Source organism: Pseudopipra pipra, chromosome 2 (genome assembly GCF_036250125.1).
Source record: "Pseudopipra pipra isolate bDixPip1 chromosome 2, bDixPip1.hap1, whole genome shotgun sequence".
NCBI lineage: Eukaryota > Metazoa > Chordata > Aves > Passeriformes > Pipridae > Pseudopipra > Pseudopipra pipra.
Window position 1 is genome coordinate 88,851,119 of NC_087550.1, and position 27,369 is coordinate 88,878,487.

The 27,369-nt window shown below is 41.9% G+C and overlaps 2 protein-coding genes across 3 annotated transcripts in view; both read right to left on the bottom strand.

Moving 5' to 3' along the window:
- Positions 1-2,320: 2,320 nt before the first annotated feature.
- Positions 2,321-21,895, bottom strand: CREG2 (cellular repressor of E1A stimulated genes 2). Its single transcript, XM_064646306.1, has 4 exons — positions 21,295-21,895; positions 18,952-19,121; positions 7,400-7,513; positions 2,321-5,933 (listed from the first exon to the last, which is right to left on the bottom strand). The coding sequence occupies exons 1-4, from the start codon at positions 21,700-21,702 to the stop codon at positions 5,786-5,788; spliced, it is 840 nt and encodes a 279-aa protein (XP_064502376.1). The 5' UTR covers positions 21,703-21,895; the 3' UTR covers positions 2,321-5,785.
- A 3,398-nt stretch (positions 21,896-25,293) lies between these two features.
- The window catches only part of RFX8 (regulatory factor X8), a 33,870-nt gene continuing 31,794 nt past the window's right edge, over positions 25,294-27,369 (bottom strand). For both annotated transcript variants that reach the window (XM_064646325.1, XM_064646324.1), the window contains one exon: positions 25,294-25,636. In XM_064646325.1, coding sequence (XP_064502395.1) covers positions 25,590-25,636 — 47 coding nt within the window. In that variant the 3' untranslated portion in view covers positions 25,294-25,589. The remainder of the gene's footprint in view (positions 25,637-27,369) is intronic.

Genomic DNA, 27,369 nt, shown 5'->3' on the forward strand with positions numbered 1-27,369 from the left:
TTTCCTGGTCCTGCTGGCCACACTGGTCCTGATACAAGAAGATGCCATTGCTCCCGGTCAGACTGGGGCTGGTCTGGGGGCGCAGCTCAGCCCCCTGCGGGAAACCTGTGCCTGCAGCGCCTTCTGCACAGAGAGTGTCCGCTGCAGCCAACTTGGGGCTGCTTGGCCTTGGACCCTGGGATGGGCGTCAGTCCCGAGTCCTGTCTGTCAGCCTGAGCAGTGACATATGTGCGAAGTTAAATGAGTCACTACCGAACACTCCAGGGCACACCTCGCCCTCATTCGAGGGTGAAGTATGACCTCCTGAGGAGTGGAAGGAGGCTGAAGCGCCAGAAGCAAGGACAGACAGAAAGGAGGAGCGGTCAGAAGCCAGGAACAGAGCGGTGCACAACCATGCAGGGGAAAGGGGTTGGAGCTATGCACATTCAGATATAAATGGTACCTGTGCTGTTGTGCTGAGGGGAGCTCACTTCAGCAGGATGAAAATGGTGAAAGAGTCAGTACTATGTCTGGAGGAAAATGTATTTAAATAAGAAATGAAGGTACTGAAAAAACATGATCATTCTATGGATTCATTTTCCATTAGAAGTATTCGACATATATCTCTTCTTAAATAAATACATTTAAAGTCTTACCTATTCTTTCACAGAAGACATCTGTACCTTTTTCCAGCTTCCGAAATAAATTGCTTGTTTTCATGAGCCTTTTTTAAATAGTCTCATATACACGTTTTCCTTCAGAAGTCAACAATTGTGTGATTCCTAGCTGTTACCTATGCTGTCAAACAACATTGTCAAACTTTGTCGATGTCCTTCCTAATCATGATTATATGTTGGGGCTGAGGCAGATAGGGTCTAGTAGAGCCTGGAATAGTTTGTGCAGAAGATATTGTCAGCAAAAGCCATGAGCTCAGTGAACTGCCCTATTCTGTGTCAACATCAAGAACAATATGTTCCCATTTCTGTTCCAGAGTAAGTGTTTAAACAAACAAACTAACAAACACCTTCAAACTCAATGTATTCCTTAAAGCAACTCTCTAGCGTTCTACCAAAATAACACTTGGCAATGTTAGGACTCTCTCCAAAGCCACTGAGCATTGTGAAAACAAGTTTAAAGTGGCAAAATCAAGACAACAGACAAGACTGAGCAGACAGAGTAATGTGGAAGGAGCTGTGGAGAAGTTGTAAGTTGAAGGAAGAACATAGTAAAACTAGAGTTAACGAAAAAAATAGGGAAAAGAGGATAAGGAAACTGAGGAGCATGTAACAGAATGTTAGAAGGGAGAGGGTGTGTGGAGGTGGTAGCAGAGAAGAGGCAAGTAAAAGGTGAGCTGCACTGAAGTACTACAAGTAACAGGCAATTCAGAAGAAGCATAAATTCAGTGCTTGGCAAAAAAAAAAAACCAGATTAAAAAAAAAGTAACAGTACTTCAGTGATTCCAAAAATGTTCAAATTAGATTTTTTTTGTAAGTAAGTGAAAGACACTTGGTATAATCAGAACAGACTTCACTCTGGAAATGAGACAAAAGTGAAAAGAGTAATTAAAAAGGAAAAGAACAGCTGCAGGAAATGATCTTTTAAAAATATGAGTTACTGGAAATAGGAATTTGATGTTGACTGTGATTTGTACAGGTTAGGGAACTGTTGTCATGGTTCTCACAGTGAATGTAGTCCAACCAGGAGCAAGAGAAAGTCTTAAGGTGTGAATAGGTAACACAGGCTGTTATTCTATTCTAACATATGCTGCTATTCTATTTTATTCTGTTCTATAACCTTTATCGGATATTAAATGGGAATTTTAGTATGAGAGGCTGAATTTTGTTGGAAGGAGATGGTGCAGAAAAGCAAGATGAAAAGGTAAATTGTCATCCTTGGCTTTGAGAAAATATGGGCAGAGGAAATTGGACAGCAGAGAGCAAGCTGTAACAAGAACTTGTAAGAGCAAGGCTGGCAAGGGAAGAAATAGCACTGAGGAAACTTCCAAAACACCATTAATGCACACCCGAGAGATGAGAGCTCAGTCCCTACATGCAGAAAAGAAAAGCAGAGCAAACTTCAAAAGTTACATTTAACTGTCACAGTGAAAGCTCACGGTAGAGATGATGAAGGAATGATAAAAGGTGCTTGGCTAGGCTTTTTTCACTAGAGAAAAGGCAGATCTGAGTCTCAGTTCCCATAAATATTTTGAGAGAAATTAGCTTGGTTCAGGAAAACTTGGGGGAAAAAAAGTAGATGTTCAGGTCAGATAGAAATTATAACGGTTGTTAGCAGAAGGTCAGTTACTCTGGCTAATGATGTACTGAAAAATATTCTAATACAGTTTCCACTTTTAAATTTGTTTTATTTGTATTTTTTCTCCATGGGCATTTTGTTAACAACTTTCAATATTTTTAGAAATCAAAATACATTGCAAATGACAATACACATCCAGAAATGAGACAGGTTGCATTTCATCCACTGAAGTGATGAAAATTTCATCAGAAATGGAGCATTCTTTGGTTAAATAAGAACAGCAGTTCAAACTAGCTGTACTTAAATGCTGTACATGCATTACTTTTGCACAAATTAGCAAAAAGTGAGAATCCAACTTTTCAACTTTGTTTTCTTTTTTTCAGCAAGTATATAGAAATGACTAAATACATCTCTTAAATATTGCAAAACCACAGTTAGAGTTTTAAACATGTTGCACAACAAGGTTTTTTGGGGAAGCTACAGAAATATCTAAAAAAAGAGAACACTTAGAAATTACACATCAGCTAGTTGAAATGCTTAATGAATTCATAAGAGCTTATCAAGACCTTTTATGAAATGCTTGTTTGATGTAATAATTAAAGCACAACAAATAAATGGTATTTTTATTTTTTTGCTTGATCTGAAGCAAGATCAGACTCTACAGTCTTAAGGAACTATGATTTTATTATATTTCAAATAACACTCTTTGGGTTAAAAGCTTTCACAAATAACACCATGTGATGACCAATATCACTTGAGACATTTGTCAGTTTAAAGAAAAACTGGTACTCGCATATAAATAATAATGTAAATCCCAATTAAGCAAACTACTATCACCTCCCCTTTTTTTGGTCTGGAAAATTCCATTCAAAATCTGCAGGTCATATTTTTGATAAATTTCTACACACTTTCAAGGACTTCTATGGTAGCTATTCCTTGGGTGAAGGAAGCATGAAATGAGAACAGGTGATTTAAGACAGCATTTCTTCACGAAGCTCCTTTTGTCACTTTACATACCATCACCATTTCATGTTTTGAAGTTCTCTCAAGAGCCTCATGGCTGGTCCATATAGAAAAACTTCCTGATGAATGTGTCACTTTACAATACAGAAGTTACTCCAATTAATCTATGTATCCAGGGAGACAGCCTAAGCAGGTAGGGTGTTGTAAATTCAAAACCTTTTTCAGTACACACTAACTTCTTAAACCATTAAAGCTCTACTGGACATCATTGACACAATGCCTTACTGCTTCAAGGCAAGTTAATAAGTTAATGAATACGACACAAGACTATGTTACTGTTGCCAGGGGACGTAAGTGAAATTGAGAGTATAGTAACAGCAGCATTTCTAAAATTCTTCCTCTCTTCTTCAACTTGTTTAAACATTAACTTTTTACTCTGAATTTGTGTGTATGTGTTTAGGGGTGGGGCACAGAAGAGGCATTTCAGGCTCTGGAAATAGTAGTGAACTGGGATAATGAAACATGTAATTATAGTTTCACGGAAATGTTACACCTGCAGAAATTCCCTTACAAGGTTTAGTACTCTTCCTGTTGAACTCAGATTTCGAAGTCCCATTAATCCTAATGGGTAAAGTTATCAAATCCATAGTGGACAAAGATCTCCATGGCAAAATGATATGAATCAAGGAGGATTTCACTTGATGATATTCTATACTTGTATAGGATGGGCCATTTTGCTTCAGTACTACACAGTGCAAGATTCAGGGGCAAACTCAAATGGGAAAATGCTACTTATCTGCCAAGAAAAAAAAAAAGAAGGAAATAGATTGAGGCAGGATGCTTCCTCCTTTTGTGTAATTACCTCTGCAAAAGATCTGCACTGCCAACAGAGTCTCTGGCAATAAGACAAGGGGAAAAAAAAAAGCTTAGTGAGTATCTAAACAATGTTTTCCCCTCTCCTTTGCATTTGATTCTTACAGAATATCAGGAATGATAGTGATGTGTGGAGTCCTGAACTTACCCAAGGGCTAAGTGGCCCCTGGTAGTTAAACCAGCATAGTGCCCAGCACTGTTGTGGGAACGACTCCCTCTCTCTATGCCCGAACCAAAATAAGCTCAGCTACACTTAATTGGCTTCCAGCTGATCATGGCTCACACAGCTGCCTCTGAGCTCTGCCCAGGGATTAACCTGTACAAGCTCGGGCCACTCGCCCAGGCACCCAAGTTCCTCCCCAGCCCAGATGTGGTGCGGACTGATGTCTAGAGCTCAGGTGCACTCCCAGGGATGCTGGAAGACCTTCCCCACAGGCACAGATACCCCATCTCAGTGTATTTCTTTCTTATATGTAACAGGGAGAACAGCTGTATCATTTTCAAACTGTGTAGTGACTTGGCTGGTTAGCCATGGGAATTTTCTGTGATATCCTTAGGAACTGCAGAGTAAATTTTCCAGGAGGACATCCAGAGAAAGGGCTGAAGGTGATTAAAATACCTTTTAACTCTTTTGGTATTATCACATGAGATGCCTATTAATAATGTGCTGCAACAAAGTTTTCACCTTCCACACTAGGAAAATGATTTTTTTGTGGCCTGAAATACCTAACATATTTTTTAAAAAATAAATTCTTTAAAAATATAAATGCATGAACAAGCCCTTTAAATCTTGGTAAGGAAACAGAGTTAAGGGACTGCTCCACCCCTCAGTGAGTTAGTGAGTGTTTACAGAAAATCAGTTGCACAAACGAGTTAAAAATAAAGCAGTAGCTGGAGAAGGGAGGCAAAAGAAATTGGGACTACAGGCTATTAAAAATACTTTTCCTGTCTCAACAGGAATAGGCTAGCTGGGAACATTTACTTAAATTCTTCTTATGACAGTGTTTATACTTGTATTGAGATAATCCTTGTAGGGCTGATTTGATTTGGCCCTTAATGTGTTTAACCAGCTTTGTGTCAGTGAGAAACGAGTTATGTTGGAGCTGTGTTCTTTGAACTGTTTGCATTTTTTCTACTAAAATGGAGAAGTTCTACTCAATTTCCAAATATCAAATTATCTAACTAGGGAAAAGCACACGTAGAAAATACAAGTTAGCAAAAGAGGACAGCTTTAGCATAACATTTTTTAAGAACTTAAATACCTAAATTTGCAGCTATTCAGTTTCTCTTAGAGTATGTACAAATCAGAGGAGACCAAACAGCAGTAATATCTCCACAATGCATAGATGGTTCTGAGTGGGCAATTTGCTTTTTCAGAATATTATATTTAGCACATACTGTAGTTTCCCTGTGGGTGCACAGCAATAGAAGTCAAAACAAACAGATATGAAGCATTTTTAAACAGCATTTAAGATGACGCGTTGCCTGCTTGAAATGACAAGTTTGTACATTGCAGGGTAGGGCTAGTATCCGCCACTCCTTTATAATTTGAAAGTCTGTGTTGATTTATTTTCACTCTGCTCTATGTCAGACAGGGCTATTTTGAAGCCTTTTGGGAAAAGAAAAGAAATATCACTGTAAAGTAACCATCCAGCATGAAATTTTAAAAGTGTTTGGAAAGGAAATTCAGGAGATTTCTATCTCAAAGCACATTCAATCACCCTTTACTTGGAACCGCTTTTAAATACTCTTCTACTGCAATGGCAGAACCTTCTCCATACCAGCTTTGAAGCCAGATGTGCTCAATGTTCATTTTCATGAAGAACCACTCATAGCTACGAGGCCACTTTCTTACCACTGGGTGCCTGGAAAGACAAAGAAAATGGAAAAAAAATTAAAAGATGTGCCAAAGCATATGCATAGTCTCCTTTTTTCTTCAGTTCAGTGTGTTCAGCCAGAGTGAAACCTGAGATCCGAGAACCACCACTATCCATCTTTTTGGCCCTCCCTTGCTGTAAGGTTTATGATCTTCCACACCCCAGTCTGGGGAGAACTGCAACACAGGCAGCCAGCAAACACCACCTTCCCCATTGCAGAACCCCATCTCTAAAGGCAGATGTTGTTGGTCTCTAACTAAGTGAAAAATAGTTAGAGGAGACTGAATGTGTGTCAGGCTTGTGCTTGTACCTGTTCAAAGGAAACAGTGTTCTGAAAATACTACACCTTTGGTAGCAGTTGTGGTGTGGTGGGAGAGCTAATAAAACTGGGTAGCAGGTAGAGCACAGACTCTGAGCTGTCAGCTCCTACAGCTCCTGCAGTCCCTTGGAGCACCTATGACTGTGGCATTGAGAAGTGGTTCCAGATGCTGCTGGCACCGGACAGGGTGTGCCCAGCAGCCCTCACCCTGTTGTTCTGGCTTTTGCACCCCGACAATGGAGCATTCTCTGCGGAGGTGCTGCTGGACTGTGGCACACATAGAAATCTAATTTCTACAAAGTTTGCAAAAAAATGCTCCTGTGCCAAGATGGCCCCACCTGTCCGCGGCCTCAGTTTTGCTACTGATGGCACCCACTGACAGAGTCCCACCCTAACCCCTTTCCATAGGTCAGAGAGAGTATTGCCTCTGGGCTGTTTTGGATCACAGCTCATCCCAGTTTCCCAGCAATGTTTGATTGACCAGGCAAGGTGTGCCTGGAGGACCATCTCTGGCAGCCTGTGTGGGAGGTGCATGCCCTAGCTAAGGTTCAGGCTTTTCGTGCCTGTAAGTCTGGAGACCCACTGGAGGGCATGGAGGCACACCCTCTTTGTGTGTGTACACCTCTGGGTTGTGCTCGCATCTTTCAAAGGAGACTGTTCAGTAAGTACTGTGGCTTTGCAGCAGCTGGTATGTCAGAAGAGGCAATAAAACCCATAAGCTCCACCCTGAAAATATTTGTAAGCCCAAAGGCAGCAGAGCTCTGCTCTGTCCCTGAGTAGGAGGCTGTAGCTGAAGAGCACTACCTGTCCTAAAGTGGGGTAGAATCATTAAAGATAACAAATACACCCTGGATTTATGGAATGTCTCTTTGCAATCCGGTGAAATATTTTCATAATCTCCAGATTATAAACTACATGCCTTATGAGAGTCCAATACTAACTAATTGCATTTCCATATTTCGTTTCCTCAAGAGTTAAAAGGAAGTCTGTCATTCCAAACCACACAGGAGCCAACATGCTTCATGGCCCCAAAGTAAAGATCAGGCTTGTTACTTCTCAGATTTTCTGTACCACATTTGTATATTTGTCTCAAACCTGTGGGTTGCACTCTACTGTGTGCCTGTTAGATACAGACCTGGAAAACACTGCTTGCTTGGCAAATTCCACTTCCTCCGGAGGCACCATGACCATCTGTCCCATGAGAGTCAGCCTGGCGCACCTCGGATCCTCTGGATCAATTACATTTTTTCTGTGCACAGAGAAAAATGCTTATGAGTAATAGCTTGATTTCTTTCTTAAGGGTTTTGGAGAAATGTGAACTCCTGCTCACATATAGAAAGCTTTGTCAAGCCTTGCAAGTCTTTTCTACACCCAGCTTTACCATCTGGTGGAGGGGGGAGATCTTGAAGGAATAGTTGCCTGACACATAGATCTGTGTAGATATTTGCTTAATCTTAATTTATGCTTACAAAACCTGGATTAATATATGTTGGCTTGTAAAAAGTATGCAAATGGCAGTTTTCCCAGACAGATGTACAGATCTGTATTCAGGATTCTGAGAACTGTGAGATGGTTACTGTGTGCCTATGCCTACAAAAAAAAGTATGAATACATGTATGTAAAACGTAAGGTCTTTTCCTTATCCTAGAAACTCAATCTTTTTTCATTTTTTATCCATTTTTCAACTACTTTACACCAAATAGACAAGATCTGTTAAAACAAATTCTCCAATTGCCTTCAGATCAAGACAGAGAAGGTACCTGTTGCTTTTTGGCTCTTCGTAAACAGTAATAATAAATAACTCCCATTAGTAGCTGCAGGGCAATTGCTGACTCTGATATATACAATACAAGCATATAAATCATGAGTAAATTGACCAATTGCAAAAACATGTTGTATGCAATGACTGCAAAGGCTTGATTCTGGTGAGTGCTGAGCAGCCCCAAGTCCTGTTGCCAGTAGTTTGAGACCGCTCAGCATCTCAGGGAACCACCTCCCCATGTAAGCCCAAAAAGCTGCATTAGGAAATGAAGGCTGTGTTTCTTCTTCTCTGTGTTTAGTCAGAAGCAGCAAATCACAGTAAATTGCATCTCATCTGTGTGCAGTTTTACTTAAAGATCTTGGCTTGAGCCCTTTAGCCTTAACTGTGTGCAATCTGCAATGGCTTCATTTTTGGTTATAATTCTCAATGCGTGTTTAGTGCATGCAGGAAACATATGGACATCCCCCTGCAGCTAATTTAACACCTGCAGATTCTCCACAGATGGTTAGTAAACACTGTGTAGCTCACTGGATAAAGTACTTACTCTTCTAGAGAAGGCCATGAACAGAGATACACAAGGAAGTATAGCAGGCTGGTTGATACTTGGCTATGTCCAGTGAGCACTTGGCACCACCTGTAGCCTGACCTCCAAAAGGCCATTTGCTGTCACATGATCTCTGGGAAGTTTTTTCAGCATCCTGTTCAGTTGTCTGAAGGGGATGTTCAGCTTTACAACCTCCAGACAAACTCCACTTGTACTCTTTTTCCTCTCCCAGATTTACTGTGCAGGAGGAAGGGCAGTGGTCAAAGATCAAGCTCAGACTTTCTGTTCACATCAATGTATAATGGTCTAATTTTCTCTAATAAAATTTTTTTAAACTATTATGAAATAATACACAAGTGGTGTTCTGAGTGTCTGAAAATCTGCATTCCCTACCCTGGCACTGGATTTATTTCTGTCAGTGTGTATCTGGAACACAAATTTGTCTACATGATCACCTTGGCACTCTGTAGATCCTCAGCACTAACTCACACTGACTGCTGAAGATGTCATTTCACATCTGGCTTTCAGTGGCCTGAGAGCACCCTGTCCCTAAGAAACACAGCTCCATGCCCTAGGGACACCTCTAGCTCCTTGCATTTTTTTTGTGTAGGCTTTGGGTGTTGTGTGGCTGTTCAGCACACGTGGTCCAATGAGACTCATCCACCAAAACATGAATAAATATAGCAATACAGTATATAGAGCTGAAGAAAGAGGAGCCAAGTCCCACATACACAGGGTGTCAGCTGAGGGTCTGTGTGTCCAGCAGCCAGGGCAGTGGAGATTCACACTCTTGGAACTACTGGCCCTGGATAATGGAGTCTAAAAGTCCATTTGAGGTGATCTCCTGATCTATTGTTATCTTTTGTTCTTAACCTTAATACTGTATCAAAACCCTCCGCATATGTTTATATATTCAACATATTTTTAACACATATATTGATGACAGAAGGGACTTCTCACTAGCAAAAATTCAGTTCAAAAGATTGCTTTAAAATAACTGTGTGTCCAAAAATATGGTACATTTTCCTCTACAGCCTAACAGTATCGTAAAACAACTGAAGAGCAAGGAAAAGCAGGAATATTTGCAAGTGTCTTTCTTTGCATAGCTCCTGGGTAAGATGCAGTTATTACTTTCAGAGAGGAATTCAAAAGGATTGCTATTAAAGAATGTCTGCATTTCACAGACTGGATCAAGGTGATGCATTTTGGATGTGATCAGGAGCAGCGAGAGGTTTTGGTCTGACCTTCTCAGATTACAATTATGTGGTGGTTTTGTGCAAGTACATGTTCATTCTGAAAGCGTGCTCATTGATTTTGAGTAGGCAATAGACCTGACATTGCTGTGGTTAAGCAGTGAACCCTGCCTGCCTATGCTGAGAAAGTTTTGCCTGATAGGACTAGTGGCAGATGTGACTACTTCCCAATTTACATTCTCAGCATTTGGCTAACAATGAAACCCGCACACTATGCATCCATACCTGGAATGGTTTTATTTATGTTTTTTTTACCTCTGGCTTTTTCTTCTGTTTACAGTTTTCTGTACATTACTGTGAGGCAGGGTGCTACACTGACCGACACACACAATAGGGTCAGTTTGTTTTTCTGGGAAATGAGGCAAACAAGTTCTTTGTTGAGATTATGTTAGGTGAAGTTTTGGAAGAGCTGAACAGGACAATGATACATTTCAGTTCAGCACATGTTACTGCTTTGTTGGCTTTGTATTCAGGGCTGCCTCTTATCATAGGTTTTCTGTTTCAGAATAGGAACCTTGTATTCTAACCTTACATTAGCATTAGTATTTTCTTTTTCAAAAGAACCCTTCATATTCTGAAGTAAATCTGTTTCTGCATCTTTTTTTGGCATAGTATTTCCCTAATCATGTGTGATTACTTTCATACTTAAACCACCCAAAATCACTAAACTTACAGTTACTACTTCTAAATGTTGTAAGCAGGTCTTGAGTTTCCAGTGCTGTTCCCAGCACAACCAACGTAAATGCAGGATTTGCTTCCTAGTAATAAATAAGGAATATATCTCATATTTTTACTAAAGATAATAAAAGGATACCAGGGATAAATAGGTATATTTCATAAAATATTCCCCCCTTATATCTGTAGAGGTCTATTCATGCATTCACTAGTCACTTGTTGCCTTCTATGTAAGCGCATATTCAGCTCTCAGTCCTTGGGTTTCTTTTATCTTTGCTGGCACAAGAACAAGTAGATGCGGAGGAGCGGCTTTAAATAACATTTATGTGCTGCTGGTTGGGGTTGAGGGGGAGGCAGAGCCAGAGGCAGAGGTGGTGATACTGTTGCTCTGTTGAGGAAACCCAAGGTGGTTTCTCAGGCCCTGTCTTTACCAGAATCAGGTCCTCTGTCTCCCTGGAGAGGATAAAATATGAACTGAGGGGAAGAGAAAGAAGGTAACTGGAAGGAGACCAAGCAGCAGAGGAACACATTTTTCCACGCTTATTTAAAATACATACACTTTGTTGCAGAAAACTAGGAAAACCAGACTAAAAGGGAAGAAGATTCAGTTTATGCATTTTATAAGAAGACAGTGCATTAAGAAGAAGCATCTTAATTATTCATCTGATTTGTGAAGAGAGGAGAATTCATTGTTCCTGTTTCTCTGCTTATAGTGAGAAAACTAGGTACGCAGAGTTTGACCCAGTCCAGCCAGTTCTTTTCCAAGCATGTGAGATGACAACATGAGCCACATTTAGTTACAAAGGTGCCAGCTTTACTGAGAGGTCTGTATACAAGTGCAATATGTTTCCCAACAGAGATGCAATGCTGTGAAGTGCACTGCCAATGAACATGTCCCACTTATTTTACTACGTAACGCTTCCACGCTTTTTGGGTCACAGTTCAAGAGTGGTTCAGAGTAAAGAGTGCCACCTACTCATTAAATTGTTTATTACACTAGCCATCTCTTGTTTAATTAGAGGGTTCTTATACAACAACTATCCAAGTCCAAATGTGATGAACCCATAGTTCAGGCTGCTGTGGTTATATTGGCACATAATGTGATGATGTTGGGTCTTGGTTAGGACTCCCTTTCACAGTTGAGATCTCTGCTTTGACTGACTCTTTTCTGTCTCCTGGTTTCTGACCAAAGGTATCCCTAAGTATTATCTTCATTCTCAGTCTCTGCAATCCGTTAGTGAGGTGACACAAATCTGCCACAGATCAACAGTAAAACAAAAATAAGAGTTTGGGAGGCACTTGGGAAGGAATGCCAGGTGTCCCCAAGAAGGAACCAGTATGAGAAATGTTCAGTAATGTTCTGGGGTCGGGGGGCAGAAGCAGGCGTCTATGGAGAGGAATATCTCTCTTTTTCTTCTTCTCCAGCCTTCTTTTCCCACAGAGCAGCTGACGTCATTCTCCTCCACCCCCCTGAAGAAACAAGACCTTCCATCTTCCCAGTCATGGTATACAAATCCTTCCCATATCCCTTGAACACAGTTCTCCTTGCCCTGTGAGAAAGTACTGCTCTTATCCCTCTACTTCTTGAGCAGAATGGAAGAGGAAGTTTGGAAAGAGCTTTCTCCTATTGCAGAAAAGAAGAGACAGAGGGCCAAGAAGAAAGGCCCAGAGAACAGTTTTCCTACATTTTTTTTCTACTTTAAAGCATACAGCTCACGTGTGGCATAAGGGCAGTGACTGCCTCCACACATCCTAACCTCTCCTATAGTGACAGCAGTGGTGCAAAACCGTGTCATTAGGAGGTGGGGATGGGATGCTGACACAGCTCATCCCTGTCCCCTCCCACAGATGCAAGGTAGGCATCCTGTCACACCCTGCACAAGGCTCCTCTTACATAGCCCCAAACTGGGCACAAGGTGAAAAAGCAGAGTTCTTTTCTAGTATATAAAATGCATCATAGGATTTTTGTCCTCTAAAATCTACAGAAAGGAAGGAAGGGAATGCTATGTTCTTAGAGAGTTACTGTAAAGTGCATATAATTTTGATTAATAGATGTGATTAATTTTGAAAAGTAAGTTATCCTTCTCATACAATTAATTTGCTCACCACTCACTAACTGCCAGTGTCTCTGAAACAGAAATAATGTATTGGTGCTGCTAATCTGCATGGCATGAACGTCAAACAAAATCTCTGCTGAAAGCAATTTCATAATCTGAAAAGCTGTTGCTGGCCTTCCACTGGATATGGCTGGGCAGTTCTGCCCTGCTCTGATTTTGACAGCAGTTTCTTTATCAGCCATGTTTGGGAGCTAGCACTTAGATGTCTTTGCTTTTGGAAGATGTCTTCTGGTCTGAATCTGAAGTCAGGCTTGGGAGCTAAAGAGTATTGATACTTTTCAGCTATTCTGCATCTAAGTGAGCCTGTATTCATGGTACATCTGTTTTCACGTTTTAAATAATTTCACTCTTTCTAGAAGATAATCCTTCCCAGCATGTTTTAATTACAATGTGAAGCCAGTCTGTTTGCCTGTCCTCATTGACAATAACAGCTCATTTCTTCAGCTGAACTCCGTGTTTCAGACAGGAAACTTTTATATAGTTTAACCATAGACAATTCATGGAGAAAAAAAAAGAATCACAGCATCAACTATTTTTGTAAACAGAGTCAGAAGAACACATACTACTTCACTAGAAAGGGATTTTAGGAAATTGGGATTTAAGAATACAGGAAAAAATAGTAATTTAGAGCTGTGTTGTGTGCATTGAGTCATGATGATAGTAGGTTTCATGTTTGACTTTCTAATTTGATATCTTCATGATTTTTTTAAATACAGATTTTTCAGGAACAGCTACTGACATAATTATTTGTATATGACTAAAAATGGCCAATATAAATACCAGTACTAGAAATGTGTCAGTGCCACTGAATCAGGAGGTGGATCTCAAAAATTGATGGATATCTGAATTCAGCCTTTGTCTTCTGCATACATCATTTCTCTTTGTGAGAAGGTGCAGTACCAAATTTGTTGTATCAATCCATCCATTAACAAGCATAGACTCCACAAACCCAGGGGTAGTTATATGTTAGCTGGCCATCTCACATCTCAGAGGCTGTGCCTGCCACCCATGGCAGGCTTATTGTCTCAGGATTGCCCAGGGAATGAAGTCAGATGTTTGCATATGCTGCTGATCCACCATGCAGCCAGGACCTTATCCCACCAAATTCCTCTTCTCTCCTCATGACCTGCTGGTATCTAGAAGCACTGGGGTTACTCAGCACCTCCTGTCAGCATTTTCAATGCAGAGTTTAGGAAACCTTACAGAGTTTAGGAGCCAGCTTTTATACACTGAACACATTTGCCTGATTGTGCTGATCTGCTACCTTCAAGCACCAGATGAGTGTGGTGGGTAAAATGGCCCTTGTGGAGTCACCCCTGATAGAGGTCATAAATAAGGACGGGAATCCGAATTTGAAATACCATCCTCCAAACTAATAGCAAAAGAAAACCAATGGTGGACTGACCCCAAAGCTCACTGCTTTTCTCTTGTGCCAGTTCACAGCAGCTATGTAATGGCTCCTTCTCTAAGGAAGCTGCCCTGAGTCTCTATGAATGTGCTGAACCTGATGTCAAGGAAGTGACACACGTATAAAATTAATTGCCTGTTTTCCAGACTGCAGCTGTAATGAGGCAGACCCAGGAGCCTGCTTGGAAAGAGGGATCCTCGGAGCAGCCTATGTGTTGGGAAATGTGTTTAGAACAATAGCTGCTCTATTCTTTAATGCTGGGCTTGATCTTGCTCCCACTGAAAACTGCAAGAATGGGACTCAATCTTTTCAGCTTGTCTGTGGCATAGACATACCAGCTTAGTCTATTTATATCCCTGAACCATTTAATTTCTTTTGCCTCTATTATCCATTTATCAGCCTTCAGATAGGATGCTGTGTAGATGCTAACAAATGCTGTCTCTATCCTGGCCATCAGAGAGTCTTCTCAGAGAGGGGCAGCCCACATCCCTCTGGGAAATGGCAATCTCTAGGTCAGAGATGAGGAATCCAGACTGTAGCTGCAACACTAAAATGTCTTGCAATTAGTGCTAGTCAGATGCATCACAGATGTCTTTCTTTTATTAAATGTTATTTCTCTTATTAGTTTAGGGTTTTCAAATTTTCTCTCCAGCTGATTAAATATTAAGGCTGGAGCACCAAAAAGGCCAGTCTGTACTCCTCACAACCTTGAAAATGAAAATATTTATTGTCAAGGTTTGGAACTTGAGTCTGTTCTAAAACAAAACAAATGAAATTTGCTACTAAATAAATTTAATATCAAATTGGTGTGCACAAGTCACTTGAAACTCATTAGATAGAAGAAGACTATGGAAATGTCAGCTATGTTTTCTTTCTAAAGGCCAGAGATTTCTTTTGCGTTCAGTAAGTCAGAAGCATTTTTCAGGAGAGTGCCAAATACTCCCAGGAGGATTGACTACAGGCACTGATTAGCTTTCACATTTATTTTCATTCTTGCAACTCATAGTGGGTTAATAATGGAATTCTAATAAAGTTCCACATGAAAACAAGCTATAAATGCATTGCTGGCATACAAGGACATGAACTTTCTCACATAGAACATGATTCATTCAGATATTTTACATAATTATTTTGAAACCAAAACAATAAATAATGCACTTGACGAAGAGAACATCTGACACTTTCCTTTGCAAAGAAAACCTCACAGATACCATTTTAATACTGACCAGAGGTCTCTCAGAGTAAAAGGTCTTGCCTCTAATATAGTGTGGGTAAAGACGACTTTCGCTATACAAAACTTGAGCCACCACATAAAGCTCTGGACTAAGGATGCTGTGTGCCTGTTTGCAGCCTGGCTATCTCAGCAGGTCAGGTGCACCCTGAAGCTGGGGACAGGTCACCCAAGCACTGGGCAGCAGGGCCCAGATACACTTGTTGTTTCCTTCACTGTTGTGCTGCTGGCAGAAGCCTTTTCTGTGGGGTAACAGTAGGATGGTGTGCAGGGCTGGAATTTTAGATGTTGCTGCTTTTAAGTGTAAAAATCACTCACAGATTGATAGTTTAAAAATAAAAATTAATTTCTGACCCTAGTTATAGGTGGAAGGAAGAGAAGAAAGTTAAAATCCCAGTGACCACATGCTTCCTGACTGTGAGACAGCCTCAAAGCTTGCTCACATTTTTGTATCATCAAAAACACAAACTGCACATCACGAATGTCCCAACTTTTCATTGGCCATATTGCTTGTTCTTTGCACTAATGCCAAACAATATCTGTTCCAGATGAGAAGTCCAGAAATAATGAAAAACAAACTGGTTTTGTTTTTGTAAGAACAAAATAAATAATGCAAGGAGCTCTGATCAAACTCTGAATCTGTGCACTCAATTCAATAGTCAGCTCAATATTTAGAGTATGGTTACATGTTAAAATGAGGATATCTATTTTCCTCCACCTTCTTTTTCCTTTCCCCTCTCCTTTGCTCTCCTCTGGCTCTTGGGGAGCTGATTCAAGTTACTAAGCCAGTAGAAATCTCATCCAGAAAAAAAAAAAAGAAGAGGTTTCTGCTGGGTTACTGAGCTAAAATAGGCCCACCATATGGTCAGCTGGAAGGAGGGGGTGGGATTGCATGGCCAGGAGCAGCAGTGGCCACAGGAGGAAAGGAAGAAGGATCGGCAGAAAACCTTACTCTCACTGTCAGGTTAATGTTCTTCAGATTTATGTTTCAGCTCAGGGTGAGGCACAGACCAGAACCGATGGGGGCCAGGGTGGCACGTCACTGGTGGTAGGGAGGGAGAGTCAGGACGTGGCAACTGGTAATTAGTTTGGCCCAAGCTGTTTTGGAAATCCAGATTTAGCTTCTTGATGGTGCCCAGAAAGCTCTTCTCACCAGAGGGCACAGGCTCGGGCTGCAGAGGGACTAGAGAGCCAGGTGACAGAATCCACATTGCCCTGGCTGCAAAACAAACAGCAGCAAATATCTGGCATACTGAACAAAGGGGCAGTGGTTTGAAAATTAATAGTCACTTAACAAAAAGACATTGAATAAATATTCTCAAAGGTTTGTGATGTATATGGATTTCATATTTCTATAAATCATGCAGCTTTCTCTTTTGTTGGTGAACTGGACTTCCCAAACTGGACTTCCCAAACTGGGCAGTGATGTTGCTAAACCATAAAAGACAAAGACTTTCAAGTGTGGCTGTTTAAAGGCAGGGATTAAAGGCCACACTTAAGTGCCTAAATGGGTGTGTAGTTTTCAGAAGTGCTCAGCACCACCACTTATCATCGATGGAAGCTGCTATGAGTCTTGAGCCTCTGAAAATAGGGCACTGGGTAGTAGGACATAGGACTTCAAATACCATTTTTAAGCCCTTGGTCTAGATATTCAGCTCACTATCTGACTGAATGGGAAAGCTTAGAAAGCAGGATAAATGCCATTAGCATGTAATGAAAGAAGAGATGTATTTATTTTTTAAATGATAAATCCAAAATATTTAATGAAATAATTAAAGAAGATATTTAAGGAACAAGCAGAACCATTCCAGTGTTAAGTTCACCAGTCTGTTGACCTCCTCAAGTATTCAAAGCTGAATTGCCTCAAGAAATGTGGTGATGGGACAGCGTCAGAGGAAGCCATAATTTCTATTCCTTGGGAATAGGATGTCAGCCTGAAATTATCTGTACTGCTTAGGACTAAGAAATATTTCATTTTTCCACTATATAACTCTTCAGAAAACAGCATATTCTGGAGACAAATACAGACAAGTGTTACAGTAATGTTTTATATTTGCCATTCACTGCTTTTCCCAGTGCTGTTCTCAGCTAGCAGGCTTGAGAAGTGGGGTGATACACAAGGCAATCCCCAGATGGGGAAACATGTTCTTAAGATAAAAATCTCTTCTTCCCCAAAGAGGACCTTAAGTTGGGGTAAAAACTGTTAGTGCCATTTCTTTCTGAAGGAGCCAGTTCTCTATCTCTCTTTGGAACATCAGTTAAGATCTGCTTTGGTAACAGAGTCCTGTCTGACACAATTTCAGTGTCATGTACCTCATCACACAAAGAGGTCTTTGTAAATAACACTTCACACGAGGTTGACCCAGCCAAGATTGCCACATGTTTGACTGTAAAAAAACATATGGTAGAGATAAGTCTTTTTCAAGGAGATAAGAATGGAGGGGAAAATTGAATCATCTTTGAGTTTACATACATACATTTTACACAGGTAAAGCTTTGGTGAGCTGACGTTATTCATTATACATACAGAAAGACATGGACCTGTTGGAGCGAGTCCAGAGGAGGCCACGAAGATGATCACAGGGCTGGAGCACCTCTCCTGTGAAAACAGGCTGAGAAAGTTGGGGTTGTTCAGCCTGGAGAAGGCTCCAGGGAGATCTTACAGCAGACTTCCAGTACCTAAAGGGGCTGACAAGAGAGCTGGAGAGGGGCTTTTCACAAGGTTGTGTAGTGATAGGACAAGGAGGAATGGCTTTAAACAGAAAAAAGGTAGGTAGAGGTTAGAAAGAAATTCTTAACTGTGAGGGTTGTGAGACACTGGAACAGGTTGCACAGAGAAGCTGTGGATGCTCCATCCCTGGACGTGTTCAAGGCCAGGCTGGATGGGGTTTTGAGCAACCTGATCTAGTGGAAGGTGTCCCTTCCCATGGCAGAGGGGCTGGACTTAGATGGCATTCAAGGTCCCTTCCAACACAAATAATTCTCTGATTCTAAGATTGTATGATATGATTGGGAAGAAGTCAATTCATTGCTATCTCTGGAGAGAAGAACCTGGGACTGGATGTAGATGGGTAAACCTAAGACCTGGCTTTCTTTATTTGTGGAGTCATTTACTGACTGTTTAAGAAATACAGGGTATAAAAAAAAATTTTAAAGATATTCAGTCATATCCTCTGAAGAGGTGGAAATTAGACTGAGTGTCACAGTCCTGGGTGTATAACTTCTGAACTGAGAGCCTGAGATCCCCTTACAGAACCCAGAGAGCTAGATCCCCATGAAGGCAATCAGCAGGGCCTCCAGAGTTGTTCAGCAGAGCAATGGTGCCTGCTTTACCATGAATTAGATAGCCCTTGAAACTCTGCGGATCTTATTGACTAGATCACTATAGACTAGAATAGGATCTTGAACACCTAGATTTTATGTAGGCACCTCCAAGAAGAGATTAAAATTTAGGTGTGTTAGTGTGCAAGGTGAAAGCCACTCTACCTGTTGATGCTACAATATACTTCAGTGACACCTCTGTTTTTCTCTACTCTGCTTTACCAGGGCAATTTACTGCAAAAGAAACCTAGGAAGGAGCATGTAGCTGATGGTGAGAGCCAAAAATAAAAGCAGGACATTGAAGGTCGGGACCCACCATTTTGTTCTGAGGTCTCTGTTCTCACTAAAGGTGGTAGTAGGCAGATAAAATTATTACCTGCAGAAATTTCCATCTGTTTCTGGCAGGGTCAGAGAAGCCATGGGATTCTTCAGGAGATCTGTCACAGTGTTATCCTTCGGTGTTACGTAAAAGAAAGGGATTCCAGTGCTGTTATTGATGGGACCATCGCTGAGAAGTAAACAGTTCCCATAGGGCATACCTTGGATCTGCAAAATCCAAATAAGCAACTGGTTATATCTTTGCACACAGAGGGTTTACAATGTGGGGCATTCCCTCAAGGGCTCTAGCAGAAAGGACAGCCAGCCCCATTGCTCCCACTCTCAGTTGTCATGAGACAGCACTTCTAAATTAATCTATCTCCTCTAAATTAGTTCTATCATGCTTTTATGAAAACAGATCTCTCCTCTATTTTTTCTTTCCAGCCCTGTCCATGGCACTATAGAGTACATTTTCTCTTCCACGACCTTAAAGGCACTACCAAATTAAAAATGTTTAAGTGCATTAAAAGCAATGCCATCAGTATCAAGAAATGTTTACTTTAAACCAGCGCTGATACCTTTCCTCAAACCCAAAGGAATACAGAGCCTAATTTAGCCTTGATTCAGCCTGCTTTTTACACTAATTTTGCCTGCCCTTTTGGCTTTGACTTGCAATGTCATTGCATCGGTTTGCCAAGACAGAGAAAAAAGCATTTTAGTAAGAATTGTTTGAAGACAAACTGGACATCAGCTCAACTTCATAGGTAGGAACATCAGGTCTGGAGGGGTCTCAGCCACCAAGCCAGCCAGAGTAAAACCTCCTCCCATGGCAGAGGAGGGATGCCAAAGAGCCAAGTTTTCAAAACGTTTTCTCCCATACACTGACCTGTGTATACACAAAGGATATAACACATACAAAAATGTCCTTGCCCAGTAGTGACACCCATTAATATTCTCCATAATGATTTATATTCCTACTTTGCTTTTCATGCCATTATAAATAGCAGTGACAGATACTTAATGAGCTACTGGGGTTTTTTTCATGTTTTCAGATCCTTCTTTCCTCATGGTCTATTAGACATTAAATAGTAAAATTATCAGTCAATATATTAATTCAATGTAAGTGGTAAATCTTTTGCAGCAAAATCAAATTAAATATTAATAGTTAATAAGAAAACCCTGGATAATGTTGTTACCTGGGTTGCATGCTTTCTGATTTTGAATGTTTATATGCCTTTAAAATTTTAATGCTTATAGTGCTTATAAGTGGTATTTGTTGGTATTCCTTAGAAGTAATGCTTTAATGATGCTACATAACTTACAAGCTAAAGATACTTGTTTATTATTAAGAGTTATAATGAAAAAAAAATAGCTGTCAGTAACATTGCAGGACATGTTCCCATTGCTTAAAATGCTCAGTCTGTCATGCAAGGTTAATGTTACACTGGATTCTCAGAAAGAATTGTGATCACAGGCAGCATAGCTTAGCATTCAGAGCAGCAATCACCACTCCATGAATTCCAAATTTTATTATGAATCACATTTTTCTATATTACTTCTGTGTTCTAACTAGAGGCAGCTAACTGCAGACTACAATATGTCTGTAATTCCACTGAGGGTTTCTGGCAAGAGCATAAACCAGGAGAGTTAAGATCATACTATTTAATAGGATTTCCAACAAGCTGATGTAGAATTACAGGTCTCTTGTGACCATGTATAGATTTGTTTAATGGTATCTTTTTTCAACTTGTTACTTTGTATTTCAGAATAACATAAACTGCCACTAACTCTGCCAAGCTTTCTGAAGATTTATGTGCTTCTAATTTTGTCTATTTTTTAAATTGTAAATTAATTAATCTGTGAATACTTTCAACAGAAAGTTATGGATGTCTTTTTGTTTTTTAATTTCTTTCCCCTCCCCCTTTTGTCTGAGTTGTATTGGATGCTGTGTCTGTCTCATCCCAACCTTTCACTTTAAAAAGGGAAATATTTTAAAGCTGGAAAAAAAAATGACCCCGACTCTCTGGTGCAGCCCAGCTATTTTGTTTAATGCTCCTGACAGAGAAATCGTCCTTCAAGCTTGACGGGCGGACAGATTTTGTGGTAGCCCAGCGGGATCTCCTCCTCCTTTTCCTCCTCCTCCTCCTGAAACAGGCCCTCTCCAAACCCAACGCTGCAGCTCTGCTTTCTGGCCTAGAGATGTTGGGTTTTTGGTGCCCCTCTGGTGCGATTTTTAGCGTGCCTCCTCCCTCGCCGTGCTCCAAGCACGATTTCTCTTCCAGAAAGAGTTTCCGCTGTTCCCTCCGCGACGCGGGCGCTGCCGGCGGCGGGACGGCGCGGCCGCGGGGGCAGGCGCTCGTCCGGCAGGAACCGCGTGGCGTGGGCACCGTGGGCACCGTACCTTTCCTCGGGCGGCCCGCGTCGCCACGAAGCCCCAGGTGTTGTGGCGGGCGAGGAAGCGGGCGGTCCCGGCGCGTCCCGGCGCCCCGCCGCCCTCCCGCCGGTAGGAGAACATCCTGGAGGGGGCGGCCCCCGGCCCCGGCCGCCGCGCCGCCGGCCCGGAGCCCAGCGCCGCATCCTCCCGGTACGCTGAGGCCGGGTAGCTCTGCTTCCAGAGGCCGCCCGCCTCCTCCAGCAGCGCGGGCAGCGCTTCCTCGGTGGAGGAGCTGTGCAGCTCGTCCGCCGCCGCCCCCGCCTCGGGCAGCGGCCACGACACCGAGCTGACCACCACGTACCCCCCCGCTCCGCCCCACAGCAGCGCCGGCAGCAGCCACCACGGCCACCGCGGCCACCGCCGCCCCGCCGACATCTTCTGCGGCAGCTCCGGCCGCGCCGCTCCCGCCGCGCCCTCCTGCGGCCGCCGCCTGCCCCGCACCGCCCCCTCCCCGGTGCCGAATGTTCGCAGCAGCCCCCGCTCGATCGGGCGGCACGTCGCGCCTCGGCGTCCTGCCCCCGCCCCAGCCCCGTGCGGTGCGGGAGCCGCTGCCCGCACCTGCCCGGGACGCCCGCGGGACACCCACCTGCGGCGTGCGGGGGCCCCTCGGGGGGCTCCGTGCTGGGTTACCTGTCGTTTGTGGGGCGCCTGTGACACTTGGAGCCCCTGGGTCGGGTGCGCAGCCCAGTAGGTATCTCACGAAAATAAGTTCTCTACATGCACCACAAACCCCGGATGGACAGGTGGAGCTGTCCAGGCAGAGGCAGTGCGACCTCTCCGTTTATTAGAAAAGAGAGAATCCACGAGGCAGCGTGTTCATATGAATATTCCCGTTGCAGGGAAAGCTTCATTTGGGGTTAAGTAACAGCAAGACCCCAAGTCCGAGATGTCAGGCAGCACTATTTTGGTGTTTGCAGGATGTGTTTTGATACATAAGTACATGGAGTTGCTATTAAATGATATGTTTCCCAGGTGAGGTTTTAATTAGGCAAAGATTCGGATGTATATTTGTGTTTATATTAGCGGCCCGATCTAGTAAAGGCACTTTTTCATCCAACTCCTTTTCTATTCTTGATGGTAGACCCCTTCAATATGGCAATGCAAACTTGTAATTCTTTGAAACATGTGCTTGTAAACTTTCATTGTGTTCGTGCAAATTACTTAAGGAGCACAGGTTCAATAGGAGACAGGGAGCAATGAATCTCACAGGAGCCTTTGCCTGTCTGAAGGTTCTCAGGTACATCTCACAGATCTTACCTTTCCATAGCTGCGAAGAACATATTGCAATGTCAGTCTATTCGCACAACTTCTGCTTAATTGTACCACAAGAACATGTTGTATATCTAATCTAGAATCTAAACTCTTATAAATATAAGTTGACTGGAAAATATTGAGTATTTTTAGCTTATATTTTTCCTAGACCCCCTATTCTGAAGGATAGTGGAAATGGGTACAACAGGTCTTAAAGCCCAAATGAATTTTTCTGACTGTGAAGATACTTCCTGAGTATGTAATTTTGGCACCAAACTCCTAATCTTATCTGCAGAATACACAATTTCCTTTCCCTTTAGCACATGGGCCTGTCTGCATCTGCTGTAATACCACACTTTTGAATATTGATTCCCACTTCATTGCTTGAGCTGAGATAGAGGGATAGAGATGCAAGTAGAAAGTAAATGTAGATTTCCAAACCCAAAATAAGTGAAAGCTTCCTAAGCTCCTGACAAGTGCTTTTCTCTGATTCAGGATATGTCCTTTCTCAAAATAATGAAGCGGCTGTCGCTTCTTGAAATAGCAACCAGGCCCGGACAACTCACTGCAGGCATGCTCTTAAATATTTAACCCTCCTATTTCCCTGGTGTTTCAGGGAATTTCCTCACATAATCTGATGCATGCAAGATACAAATTTCATAGTCTATATTTACTATTTCATACGAATTTATGCCAGGGTTTCTCTTTATAAACTTCTTTACTTGTACTTTGCTTACAGAACAAGTCCAAACAAACTAGTTTCTAACATAAACAAGTCAATAACATTATATACAACTTATTTCGGTTGACAGAATTATATGTGAGATATTGATTCTTGTATCCTGCAGAAATGGGAAACAAAGCAGGAATTTCTAAAGACATGAGTGCTAAGTTCTATGTGCAATAAATATAAATTTTAAATTATGCACGGTAGACACAAAAAAGCATTGACGCAGAGCACAGAGTCATTAATTGCTTCTGTCTTCAACACAGATGACCAAGGGGGTCTCAGTGCCCTGAGCTGGAGGACCACGACTGAGAGAATTATGAACTCTCAGTCAACCCTGAAACTGTACAGGATCTGCTGCTCCAGCTGGATCCCTACAAATCTGATGGGATTCCCCCAAGAATCCTCAAAGAGCTGGCTGATGTCATCACAAAACCTCTCTTGATGATTTTTGAGCAGTCTTGAGAATATAGAGAGGTCCCAGCTGGCTGGAAGCTGGTGGACGTTGTCCTGATTTTCAAGACGGGCAAGAAGGAGGACCTGGAAACGACAAACCTGTCAGTCTCACTTCAACTCCTGGTAAAATTATGGAGAAAATTATTCTATGAAGTATTGAAAAACATCTGAAAGACAACACTGTCATTGTTGACAGCCAGCACAGCTTTATGAAAGTCCTGCTTATCAAACCTGATTTCCTTCTATGAGAAGGTAACCCACCTAATTGATCAAGGGAAGCCAGTTGATGCAACCTTTTTTTGCATTTCAGAAAAGCTTTCAGTATTGTCTCTCACAGTATCCTTCTGAACAAAATGTCCAGCGTACAGCTGGATAAACACATAATGCCATGGATAAGCAATTGGCTAAGGAGTTGAGCACGGAGGGTAATAGTGAATGGGGTGACATCAGACTGGTGATCTGTCACTAGTGGGGTTACAAAGGGCTCCATCTTAGGCCCTGTGCTCTTCGACATCTTCATAAATTAGTTGGATGCAGGACTGGTAGGGATACTAAGCAAGTTTGCAGATGACACAAAACTCAGAGGAGCTGTTGGCTCCCTCTCTGCAGGGAGGCCCAAATAATTAGAGGACTGGGCAATCACCAACCATATGAAGTTCAACAAGGAGAAGTGTTGGATTCTGCACCTGGGATGGGGCAACCCCAGATGTACAGACAGACTGAGGAATGAGATGCTGGAAAGCAGTGCTGCGGAAAGGGAGCTGGGGGTGATGGTTGATAGCAAGTTGGATATGAGTCAGCAGTGCCCTGGCAGAGAGGAGGGCCAACCGTGTCCGGAGGGGCATCAGGCAAAGCATCGCCAGCCAGTCGAGGAGGTGATTGTCCTGCTCTGCTCCACGCTGGTGCCGCCTCACCTTGAATATTGTGGCAGTTTTGGGCATCATGATATAAGAAAGATATTAAGCTATTAGAGAGTGTCCAAAGGAGGGCAACGAAGGTGGTGAAGGGCCTTGAGGGGAAGCCATATGAGGAACAGCTGAGGCCACTTGGTCTGTTCACACTGGAGAAGAGGAGACCTCTTTGCAGTCTACAACTTCCTTGTGAGGGGAAGATGAGGGGCAGACACTGATCTCTTCTCTGTGGTGACCAGTGACAGAATCCGAGGGAATGGCTTGAAGTTGTGTCAGGGGAGGTTTAGGTTGGATATTAGAAATAGGTTCTTCACCCAGAGGGTGATTGGGCACTGGAACAGGCTCCCCAGGGAAGTGGTCACAGCACCAAGCCTGACAGAGTTCAAGAAGCATTTGGACAACTCTCTCAGGCACATGGTGTGACTCTTGGTGATGATCCTGTGCAGGGCCAGGAGTTGGACTTGATGATCCTTGTGGATCCCTTCCAACTTGGTATATTCTGTGATTCTGTGATCTATGCTGTAGCTTCCAGATAAATTTACCACAGTTACCTCAGGTAGGTCTTCAGCTTTACTGACAACAGAAAAATACAGGAAATACATAAAAGCAAGCCACAAATAGTTCACCTTTTTTTTCTGAAGATTTATTCAAATAATACAAATCACATAACAACTTAAAATAACTGTATTCCTAGCCCACTTTTGCATTTAGTATTTCCAGGGAAAAAAAAAATCTTAAATTTAAGAGAACGAAAACAATATGCCTTAAAGTTGTATCAAAAAGTAAGAATGGTGGAGCATAAAGAATTTTCAAGTTTGGATGGTTTTCTCTGAAGATTTGCTGTTCATTGGAGGCAAAGAAGTGTCTGTCCATCTTTTTGAGTAAGAAGTGTTTCCCTTCCAACTTGAAGATCCAATTTAATACACATTATAATAAATCTCTCTTCCAAAATTACTTGGATGTGCTAAAAATTAGAAAAGAAACATGGAAATGTTTTGGCAATAGGAACTGTAAATCGTAAGTTTCTCCCTTCATCAAACAAAAAACAACTTCTCTATTCTTTCCAGTTTAACCCAAGGGATTTTATAGATGCCAAGCCTTATTTTACATCAATAAATCCAACAAGAGAAGGCGCACATTGGGGTTCCTCATAGGTAGGCAAAGGTCTGACAGGAGGCCACATTCACTTCTAATATGTCATTCACACTTTGCTTTTCTGCTATGAGCCCTTCTATTCACTTTCAAAACAAATAGTTTCAGCCTGTCTCTGTCCTGACAGGACCTGCTTTTTCATGCTGAAATTCTGGCTTTCTTAAAATCAGCGGAAGTTTTGACACTGAATTCAATTAGGGTCATGTTTTTGCCCTGGTTTTTTGATCATTTTAGTTAATGATTTCGCTTGATCTCTGTATCCTGACTTATACAGACCACTCAGATGAACACTTACCGTTCCTATATGTCAAATAGTTAACTATGTCCTATTTTTTTCTCCCTTTTTAACAAATCAAAGTGTTTGATTTGCTCTCTGCTAACAGAGCTAGGAATAGCATACCCTCGGTCTCCTCGTGCCCTGATTTGCAGTATATTGTATGTTACGAAGGTGTGGAATTGGATTAAAAGCTACAGCACAGTGCTCTGCAGATAAACCCACTGCAGGTGTGAAGTTTAATAGGATTTTAATTTGGTAACAAGTGAACAAAGTGCAGAAACCTAGAATGGGATTTTCTAGATGAAAAAATGTTATTCGTGCTGAAAGAAAGCAACTGCAAGCTCTGTGATAAGGAATAAAGATCAGGCCAGTGCTCTCTGAGCTGCAGTTTTATAGATTATGGCTCGCTCAAAACATCTCCGTTACTGCCACTGGTTTCATCAATTCTTAGTTCATACTATGTGTGTTTGGCTATATAGCATTTCATCTGCCACACTTCCCTCTAAGCCAGTGTGTACAAATCTTCTGTTGTCTCACTCCCCGCCCTCTACATTTTTTCATATAAACCCAATGTTTTCGTTGGGAGATGCCACCAACTTCGAATGTATTCTCTCTTCAAAGTTATTAACAATTATTTTCATGCTTCAAACTATATTTAAAAATAAGATTCAGAAATGTGCTGCACTATTCAAAATAAATGGAAAAATATAGTCTCTCTGCTGAGGAGTGTAATTTATATTCAGCATGAACTAGGAAAGGAAAACCAAAAACAGATGGGGAAGGAAGAGAAAGAATTAAGGTGACAAGTAAAAGATCATGAAGTGAGCTGCTAATCCACAGACACATATTGGTGCTGCTGATAACAGGGTAAGGTTGGGAGATTCTTTTCTGATTTCTGTTACCAGTCCTCCCTCTTGTTTTTTCAGGGTTTTATAGCACAACTAAGTGGTTAGCACTAATTTCAATGAGGTGAGGGTGGAGGTGCAATGAGCACACTGGTTTTTTTCCCCCAGCACGACAGACTGTAGAGATGGCATAGAAATGCCTTGTGGGACAAGATTAAAATGCTATGGAGGTTGGTGTTGTTGGCAGTGAATGGAGTAGAGGATGGGAACTGACCAGTGCGTCATGGAGAGCTGCTGAGGCTGTATGAGGTGAAGCAAAAATTATGAAATAAACCCATGATGCACAGAGCAATATGTTAGGCAGCAGAAATGCAGTCCAGGAAACGACAGTGTGTCTGGTGGATGCTGCTGAGGCTTTAGATA